Source organism: Triturus cristatus, chromosome 8 (genome assembly GCF_964204655.1).
Source record: "Triturus cristatus chromosome 8, aTriCri1.1, whole genome shotgun sequence".
In the NCBI taxonomy this organism is placed as follows: domain Eukaryota; kingdom Metazoa; phylum Chordata; class Amphibia; order Caudata; family Salamandridae; genus Triturus; species Triturus cristatus.
The window spans coordinates 524,044,434-524,055,272 of NC_140591.1; the positions used below are offsets into that span (position 1 = coordinate 524,044,434).

At 47.1% G+C, this 10,839-nt stretch overlaps 1 protein-coding gene across 3 annotated transcripts in view; it reads right to left on the minus strand.

The window, feature by feature from the left end:
* Nucleotides 1–10,105, minus strand: part of DIAPH3 (diaphanous related formin 3) — a 2,278,729-nt gene extending 2,268,624 nt beyond the window's left edge. For 2 of the 3 annotated variants that reach the window (XM_085621986.1, XM_085621987.1), the window contains exon 1: nucleotides 9,612–10,104. In XM_085621986.1, coding sequence (XP_085478112.1) covers nucleotides 9,612–9,752 — 141 coding nt within the window. In that variant the 5' untranslated portion in view covers nucleotides 9,753–10,104. Of the gene's footprint in view, nucleotides 1–9,611 lie in introns of all 3 variants that reach the window. The other variant, XM_085621985.1, reaches the window with a different exon arrangement.
* Between the last annotated feature and the right edge of the window lie 734 nt (nucleotides 10,106–10,839).

The window sequence follows — 10,839 nt, forward strand, 5'->3', positions numbered from 1 at the left end:
GGCACAGCGACAAGACGCCGGACAGCCGCGCTGCCCACAAAGACGCCATCCGCAACCACCACCACCTCATCAGGACCACCAAAAGGACCTCCTTCACAGACCGCCTTGACAACAACGCACACAACAGCAAGGAGCTCTTCAACATCGTGAAGGAACTCTCCAACCCCAGCTCCAGCGCCAACGACATTCCACCATCGCAAGCCCTGTGCGACTCCCTCGCCACCTTCTTTCACCAAGAAATCACCGACATCCATGACAGTTTCAAACCCCGGACGACCCCTATAGGCCTCGACACGCCGGACCCACCGCACCCCACCGACCAAGACTCCCTGACAACTTGGGCCAACGTGAGCATCGAGGACACAATCAAGACCATGGGCACAATCCACTCCGGATCCCCATCCGACCCTCTCCCACACCACATCTTCAACAAAGCCGGCAGCTCCATCGCACCCCACCTGCGCAACATCATCAACCTCTCCTTCGAGACCGCTATCTTCCCTGAGAACTGGAAACACGCAGAGATCAACGCCCTACTGAAGAAACCCAAGGCGGATCCAAGCGATCTCAAGAACTTCCGGCCCATCTCCCTGCTTCCATTCCCAGCAAAGGTCATCTAGAAGATAGTTAACATCCAGCTCACCCGTCACCTCGAAGACGACAACATCCTGGACCCCTCCCAATCAGGATTCCGCAGCAATCACAGCACCGAGAGCGCCCTCATCGCCGCCACAGACGACATCAGGATCCTTCTAGACAACGGCGAAACGGCGGCCCTCATCCTCCTGGATCTCTCCGACGCCTTCGACACCGTCTGCTACCGCACACTACGCATGCGCCTCCACGACGCAGGGATCCGAGAGAAGGCCTTGGACTGGACCACCTCCTTCCTCATCTGCAGAACTCAGAGTCCGCCTGCCCCGTTCCGTTCCGAAGCCTCCAAGATCCTCTGCCCAACGCTGTTCAACATCTACATGGCACCACTAGCACGCATCGCCCGACAGCACTACCTCAACATAATCTCCTACGCCGACGACACGCAGTTGATCCTCTTCCTCACCAACGATCCTCTCACCGCCAAATCCAAACTCCACCAGGGAATGAAGGCCGTCGCCGACTGGATGAAGGAAAGCAGACTTAAGCTGAACTCAGACAAGACTGAGATCCTCATCCTCGGGCCCAAACCCTCAGCATGGGATGACTCCTGGTGGCCCGCATCACTGGTGACCCCCCCGACCCCTACCGACCACGCACGCAACCTGGGAGTCATCGTCGACTCAAAACTCACCATGACCAAACAAGTCAAGGCAGTCTCCTCCACCTGCTTCAGCACCCTCCGCATGATCTACAGATTGATCCCGACAAACGAGGAAAACAGTCACCCATGCCCTAGTCAGAAGCAGACTCGACCCCGACAAACACTAGGAAAACAGTCACCCATGCCCTAGTCAGAAGCAGACTCGACTACGGAAACGCCCTCTACACCGGAGCCTCGTCCAAGCTCATCAACAGACTACAAAGAATCCAGAACGCCTCTGCACGCCTAATCCTCGACGTCCCGCGCCTTGACCACATCACCCCACATCACCCCCCACCTGAGGAACCTGTACTGGCTCCCCGTCGGCAGAAGAATCTCCTTCAAGCTCCTGGTCCACGCACACAAGGCACTCCACAAAACCAGCCCAGCCTATCTCAACAGTCGACTCTCTTTCTACATACCCAACAGGAAACTCCGCTCCGCTGACCACGCCCTGCGCATCCGTAGAACCACATCCGGAGGCAGGTCCTTCTCCCACCTCGCCGCCAAGACCTGGAACACCATCCCCCTCAACCTACGACAAACCGAAGTCCTGCTGACCTTCGGGAGACGACTCAAGACCTGGCTCTTCGACCAGTAGCAATAGCACCCCCCTCCACCCTCCCCTCAGCGCCTTGAAACCGTCACGGGTATGTAGTGCGCTTTACAAATGATTGATTGATTGATTGATTGATTGAACCACAATCCAAACACAGAAACCCTACAGCCAGGACTTTAAGTGGGATGAAATAAATGGGGTTGGGGGCCTCCCGTAGGAGAGTGGCAGATGTAAGATGTATATGTACTTAGCATAGTGTGCTGCCCCACTGGTATTGTGCTTCTTCTGTCATTGCCACCAGATATATAATACAAGTGATATTACACCTACAACAAGCCAGGACTATTGGCTTTGTCAATGGTTGTACGTTGCAGAAGATAAATAATACCAAACTATATTTTCGTAGTATATAATATCGAAAATGCTGCAGTTTTCGTGGTGAGCGAGGATGTGGCGTAAGGCTAGAGCTGCCGACTTTCGAGCTAAGAAAGCAGGTTCAAGCCCAACGTCGGCTCAACATCCGGTGATTCAAAAAATGAATATGTGCTTGTGTAATGTAACTGGAGCTCGTGTAAAGCGCTTCAAGTTTGCGCTGTATACAACTGAAACAAACATTGGCATAGCCAATAGGTCTCGCCTTTGGGACCTTATAAGTGTTTAGCTATGCAACAATTGCATAACTAAATACTTATAAGGTCCCAAAAGCGAGACCTATTGGCTATTGAAAGCGGCCCTGCGGCCGCGAAAGTGAAAGTGATCGCGATCAAACATCAAAGCGGCCGTGCAAGTAATCGCGGTAAATCGCGGCGCGCGCGTCTGCGCACATGCACTGTAGCTCTAGGCTGGCCTGGTAGCACTTTTTGGAGCACTCTCAATAAGTCTCGCCAGACCAGACCTAAAAACGAGTCTCTGAAGTTACATCAAAAGCAGTGACTGCTGCTACTATTGCAGAGTTAAGTCCCCCACCCGGAGGGTAAAAATAGAGAGCCTGATAGGATCTTCGCACCTGCTTTTAAGAACTGGCCCACTTAAAGCCCTGCCTACAGCGGCATTCCTAGAAGACCCTAGGAGGCTGCGGAGGCGCAGCTTTCCTTCTCGAATCACGTACCAGGAATCTTCCACTGCAGAAAACTCATGTGGTCTTACCCACGCCTGGGCTTCCTTAGGGCTGAGAGCACACGAGGGTGTGCTGGCTTTACATGTCACACTCAAAGCCACTAACAGACATGTCACTATGCGGAAAAGATACAAAGGTACACAGCTACACAAATATTGCCAGACGATAATGGAAACCCACAGAGTTGTCTTTTATGGTCTCCAGCTTTACCCTTGTATTCTCTCAAACAAATCACTGTTTTATGGAGTCACTTGGCGCTTAATAGAGTATCTTGATGCTATACCATTGGTCCTTATTGTCAGTGGGCAACATACACTGCCTGAGCACATGCCTTCACTTTTTCCGAAGCTTGGTTTCCAGTTAAACAAAATTGGTCCAGTACCACATAATTGTGGATGTTTTGTTTGCCAATCACTGATAGTAATGATCTTGGGATTAGATCATTGCCACTACCTACGTTGATTGATGATGCTACAAGTACTACCTGGCTCGAAATGTATTGATAATTCAGGCCAGATGCAGATGGCTACTGTTTATAAAGGGTACACAGCGTGAAGCAATTGTATAGCTCTTCAATTCCAGGTGGAACAGCACCCAGGATTGTGTGCTGCATGGCCAAACACTCATAAGGTTTCAAAGGCAAGACCGATTGGCTATACCAATGCTTGTTAGAAAGGGGACTTTGTTTCACTTAGCCCAAGGCTAAGGAGTATCCCCTTGAGCCACAGCAATGCAGGTCCTTGTATTTGTCAACACTGCATGCGAGTGACTGGCCTTACAATGTTTGTAAAACTCCATTCCCCTGGCAGCAGCCCCTTTGTTTGTTGAGAATGGCCCAGGAGGGGTTATGTTTTAGTCTTTAATCTATCACTTGACAAACAGCAAATGTGAAGCACTTTCTTGCTTTGAAACTGAATTAAGGGACACCAGCAGGTAACAACCATTAACAGCAAGCTTAATGTATGAAAAGTATTCCCAGACATTTTGCTTAAATTTTTTAACAGCTTTTAGTGAGTAATTACCAAGTTCCACATGCCTGTTCGAAAATACTTTTAGGCATTTCCGAGCTCAGATACACGTGGGAAAATCACTTTATTTAAATATCAAAAAGTGTTCATTGGTACCTGTGTAATATACAAATTTAGTAGTGAGAAAGGTGACTAGTCAACCTTTGCAAAAGGCCCTCCACTTCCAAGCCACATAAGTCATCTGTTTTAGTAATTTTATATCTGTTTAAGATACAAAACATTTTTGCTGAAATCGTTAGATTATGCAGAAGATGTATTATGTGGCAAATATAAGCCATAATTAAGTAGAAATCATTTGCAAACTAGGATATTTTGCCATTCATGTTTGAACTGCTCTTGTGGAAAAAGGTAGGAGGAGTGCCGATGACAGAAACTACATGGCTCGGAGACAAATGACTTGTTATTCCACCTTTAAGCGTATTTGGTATATTCTAGGATTGGAAACATAGCCCACTTCGTGAATGTACTTTAATGTAAAATGTAAATTGATACTTGTATAGCGCACTACTCACCCGCAAGGGTCTCAAGGCGCTTGTACGAATACCGCTGTGGAACCCATCCTGGCTTTCCCTGTGAGGCGTCCACTCCTGGGCACCCCCAAGGTGGAGACCAGGCATCCTTAGCGTTGTGGGGGCCGTTGTGGAGATTAAGCAAGCTATTGCCCAGAGTTGCAGAGTGGGACTCCATGATTGGAATGGCACCGAGGCGAGAATTATCAGGTCCGTGGAATTTTTGAGCCCAAGACCCGCCAAGGCGGGGAATTGAACCCTGGTCCCGGGCTAGACCTCTGCATCAGGGTCTGCCGCTCTAATCATTGAGCCACACTTCTCCACTGTCAATAACTCATAATAACCTAAATAAACATATGTATCTGTTGGTTGAAATGAATAACATAATAAGCTGTAACTTGTCAGTGAAATGCCAAACAAATACTAAAAATAGGGAAGTTTTGCTCTTTCTGGCCTCACCTCTGACTCTGCCCACTGACCCAAATCTCAGGTTATTCTCACCCTCCGATTCTCTGCCCACCGTTCTACTTTTTTTCCCCCACTTCAACCACTGCTTCCTGCTTATTGTGTTTTGAGTGTCAAGGCCTCACAAACTGAAGTATTATCGGTGCCTGACTGTGGGGTTAAGCGCGGCAGTCGCAGATCACAGTTGACTCCGGTGGGAGCTGGGGCTTGAATTTAGGAATCATGGACTGCATAGGGCACTTTCCCTGTGCCATCCCACTTTACTTATGAAGTCTAGTAAAGGTACCAGATGACACCGTATCAGGATAAACGATATTTTGCAATCCCCGACTTTTGTTAAGCACAATATTGCATTCTGGGATATGTAGTCTTGCATTACATCAGCTTAACCAAGTGGACTAATGCACCTGAGACCAACGTCAGGTAAAGAGAAAGCCCATGACTTGACCGCTGTGTTTCTAATGTTACCAGAGGACTCCATAATATCATAAAAGGTAAGCCACACTTATTCAGGCAGTACCACTCTGAAACAGGATAGCAATACGAGGGCCCTTTTTGCAGGAACGCCAAGTGTAAACCAAGTGGATGGGGGGCACCGCTCCCTCCTATAGTGCGAGACTGGGAAAAAGACTTGGATTGGGCAATGTTGCGAGAAAAAAACTGTATATGTGGCCCGCGGATATCCCAAAAGATGGACTCGTGTTTGGGGCCTGTGGAACTCCTACCGAGGAGATATAGGTCAACCTCCCCTTACTCCCACTGCCGAAGATCCCCCTTCACCATAGACCTTCCACATATTATTCTGTATATTGTGATTTATCTACTGCTCCCATGAAGCCTAAGGTACTACTTCCTCTGAAATGTCATTGTATTGCTGATGTTTATTTCTCAATAAAAAATGTTTTACAAAAAAAAAAGTGTAAACCAAGTGGCACAATTAGCAATCAAGTCTGTACCATTAATGGCCTGGCAATGCTCACAATTTAAAACTTAATTTTCCCACTTAGGCCTGCTTATCTTTGTGAATCACAAAAAGTGCAAGAGATTTACTCACAGTATTGCATCATTTGAAATATGAGTAGCCCTTATGACTACTGCAGCGGTTGGTGGCACGTCCCCCTTTAGAAATCCCAGGCACGCTAGGGCATCTTCTTGATAAAACGTGCGCCAAGTGCTTTAGTACCACATGCCCTCTGTGCGGTCTTCGTGTTTGCCTGTGACAGCTGTGGGTCTTCTTGAATTAGGGACACTCAAGTGGGCTTTCAAGGAAAAACTATGCTTTTGAAGACTGTACAAATTAGATTTTCAGCAGAGTGACTTTAAATATTAAAGCTCCAAGTGGACAGGAATCATAGATGAGGTCATCAGCCAGTTGTGGCTCTTTAGCCAGCAGCCCTTTGCATTCTGGTACTTGTAGTTTTACATTTTCTACTATAGGCATAGATTTTGAAATCCAGGAATGCAAAGTACTGCGGGCCAAAAATTCACAATGGCCTGAAAGCAAAAGACACACAGATGATGGACGGAATGCAGAGCGAATCAAACATGCACCGCCAGTCCAGAGATCTGGGTTAAATCCATTGTTCTTTTGCTCACCATATCACCCCAGTTTAGACCCAGCCATATGCAAATCAGTCTTGATCCTGTGCCTCATGGGAACAGTCCAGCCTGAAGTGCTAAGCCAGACCCTCCCTGGAGCAGAAACAAGCATCCTAGGACTGGTTACAGAGCATCACCCCTCATCAGCCAGGCTAGCTTGAATCCAGTGGCACAGTGAGCCGGGGACCCTCATCTGGGTATACCAAGAGCACTAGGAGCGTAAAAGCTCTAGGCATGAATCTGGGTCCGGGATGACAGAGGGAAGATGGCTCTCAAAGAATGCAATCTGTGGAATTTATTTGCCAATATGTGAGGCAAGTATAATAATAACAACAATAACCCGGTATTTGTAAAGTGCAAACTAATCACCCCTAGGGGTCTCTAAGCGCGGGTAATGTAAAGCGTGAATTATTCACCCTTAGGGGTAGCAAGGAGCTGGGCTGAGCTGCCGCCGGGGCTCGAACTGTGAGCCCCGGGGTTAGCTGCCGTGACCGCTTCTGGATTGTATAACGGGGTGCAAACTCAGCAGACAGGTCAAAGTTCTGAATACATCACTGGTGAGGCCTCATCTGCAGTATTGGGCCCAGTCATGCAGGTCACATCTTAAAAACACAGCAAAATGATCAACGGGCCAGTCAGGGATATATTCAGACACCTTCATTTAGGGGGACAAAGACATGCAAGAATCAATAAAACAATGAGGAAACTGGCCTTCCCCATCCACACACTCAAGATCTGTAATTACATCCCTGTATCCATCAGAACCACCCCAAGGATGCTCCAAGTTAGGAAGGAACGGAAGATGGATGTCTTTAAAGAACACTACATCACAAGAGTAAAGAGTCCACCTCCCATTGCAGAACCCAGGATCTCCCACCCAGATTCACTTTCTGGTTGGATCTCAGCCTTTGACCATGTACAGCACGTTGTTGCCTTTCAACTACATGTGCACTTTAATACTGTCAATGCGAAAAAGATGGCACTGTTCAAGCAACAAGTGCTGCCTGTGGAGGCTCTATATTCTTGCATATCGGGGGAGGGATGAACGAGAAACAGCAGAAGCAGTACACAGTGCAGTTGGCAATCATTCTTTAGTAGTGGAAACCTCTGAAAATTACAGACAAGAGACTGTTAGCTGGTGATGCTCTGAAGCAGCATTCAGTCTGATGGAAATAGTAATGTAAGTACCCCTGAAGAAGTAACAAGGATAGGAGAAGATATATTACAATGGGCACAGATTAACACCAGAGTCAGTTGTGCTGAGTAAGAACAGTTAAATTGGGAGACTGTTTTGGATAGAAAGTGGGCAGGGACTGAGATGAGGTTGACCCTGTGGCCCTTATTTTTGGTCATATGTAATGTTTTTGCGCCACACCATGGGAAAGGGAGAAGGCTGGGGTCCTGGTGTCTTACAGAAAGAAGAAATAATGGTGTATCTGCTCTTTAGGCAGGAGATAATATGCAGAAAGGGCCAGACTAGCCACTCTGACATTTCCTTTGTGGGCTGCAAGCTAAAAATGCTTAATTTAAGCTAGTGGCTCTAGGTGGGGCCCAACTGAATTTGTTTTTAGAGACCGGTACATTTTTTAAACCATCACATTGTAAAACAGGCATCAAGGGTCTGTGGTAGAAGGAGGAAGAGAAATATGAAAAACAGTGACAAGGAGAAAGCAAAAATGAGAAAGAACCTGCAAGAGTGAGATAATGTGAAAGTAGAATATGTTGGTGAATGAAAGAGCCAGGAGCTGAACTCGAGTAGACAGCTCCACCATGGATTCACTCACTACCACCCTTTAAAAGTGTGTCCATCAAGTCTCCATACTCACTTTCTCAGATGCATCTAATTAGTTACATAGCACCACTCATACTAGTGTAGGGTGTCAGAGCACTTTACATCAGACACACTACACAGAGACAATCAATCATTGGATTGTAAATCAGTGTATAGGAAATTTACATAAGACCGAGGACTACAAGGTGTAGGAGTCACACGTCATCCATACTTGAAGACAGTATAGTTTGAGAGTGCTTGGTCTGGAGAAGCACGAACTCAGAATTTAAAACGTAAACATCATGGATGGGGTTCCTCTTTAATAATCAGAATTGATTTATATCCAAATTAATCAATTTTCCAACATTAGGATTTCATGCAGCTCTTTGATGACGGTTAATAGCTCACTGTTCTGTTAGGATTTTAACTAATAAACTGCAAGTGACAAAAGAATCTCTCACACAAAAGCGGTAACCCACTGACTTGTTTACATGATATTCACTTTATGATCTGCATGATACACGTTCTTTGCCACAGGTATATTAACCCACTGTGGCTACTTTACCATGAGCCAAACCTCCCACTAGACAAACCTCCGATCTCGCTCATTTAAGAACATTAATCACCAGAGTTATCTTGCCTTTTTTATTTTTGCCTGAAAATTGCTGGAGACCAGTAATGCAGCAGCAGGTACTTTTCAAATCATAATGCATTTGCAAACACGACTCCCCCACCCGAAATAATCGACCTTTGGTGCATGAAAATGCAAGATTCATACACGTTTTTTCACATTGGGTCCAATTACTATGTGAATGTAAATAACAACAAAGCATACTTGCAAACTATGACTACATGCCTGCCTTTCTCAGTATTTCACTTCAAAACTATGCAAATGAATTTGTTTAACGGTAGTACGGTCTCACGCAACGGTGATATGTATAGGGTCACTAGAAAGTCCACAAGGTTGTCATTGTCCTCCCCACAATTTTAGTGTCTCCTACGCCCCTGTTGCCAAGGATCATTATATAATGAGTGTCACACAAACCATACTTATAGCTTTTGAACCAAATCTCATCTTGCGGACTATTGTTGGCTAAATGCCAAAGACTGCCAGAACGGGAAAGGCCGACACGACATGGGAGGGATGGGACACTTCAGCTGGTACTAGTACCCCTGGGCCATGGTATGCTCGCTGTCAATGTGCACGCTGGGTTTCACTGTCATGTGGTCCCTGGAAAGGTAGTGGTTACAGTTCGGAGTACTTACAAACTTGGAGCCCTTTCTGTCCTGCTCCTCGCTGCCGGGGGTTTGCAGGCCGCGCTTCCTGGTATGTTTGGGTTCCCTGCTGCTATTGCGTCCTGGAGGGGGAGACGACTCCCTGGAGCCCGAGGGCCTGCGGACGTCCATTGCAAGGCGCACTGAGGCGGAGGCCAGACTACGCCAAAGCAGCTTATCGCTAGCCAGGAATTAGCTCGTGGGATCCTCTTAAATCCGTTGACAGCAGCCAAGACTGCCCTGCGCACTCTGATCGCGCGCCTTCACCTACGGCTCCTTACGCCACAAGGCTTAGAAAACACTCAAGTTCTCCCAACTGTCAGCTGGCCCCCTACGGGGATACTATCCAGCTCCCCAAATCCAAAAGTTCCCGCCGCTCTGGAAACGCCCCTTCCGCACTTCCAACCAATGGCAAAGCGTGGTCCGCCCCTTGCTTCTCCCGCGAAAGCACATAGACGGAGATGAGTCGCGTCAAACCCCATAGGCCACCGCCCCACCGAGGCTTTCTTCAGCCGAAGGAGGTGAATCATAGCTTAACGCACCGATAAGGTATGTGGGCGTGGCCACCACTGGCATCGGACATGTTAGAGTCAGGCCAGGCGTCATTTACATACAGTGGTCTTTCAATCTGAGAAACTAGTCCATCCTATTTATTCATGCATTTTTATATAGCGTTGACTTTACCCAAAGGTGTCAGAGCGCTTCACAATATGACCAGTTACGTTACATGAGGAGAATGTTACAAATGTACATGTTACAGAAGCAAATGAAATACAAGAAGAGGTATAAAACAGCAATAGATGAGAGTTATTCAAAAACACACTGGGATGACACTTGTACAGGCATAGAATACAAAATTTACAATAGTCAAAGATTTTCCTTGAGGGACTTGAAAGGGCGTGTATTAGTTCTGGGACTGTGTTTGGAAGAGAAGAGATTCAACCTCCCAATTGCATTCAAAACAAATCCTGTTTTATTTGTATCTTGGTTAACCTTTTTTTTAAACTCTGCTATGTTTTATTCTAGATCTCTCTCTTTACTTGTTCCCAAATATAGACATGGATGTGTGACTCCTTAATCTCTAGATCCAAGGACAGCACTCTCCCCAGCAGCTCCGCCTAGTCCGCCGCCCTCTCCAGCTCCAGCACTGAGCCCGCCCGGCAGGGTTCGATTCAGCAGCGCGTCCCTGTGCCACAGGTGTTCGCTGTTGGTTTGACCC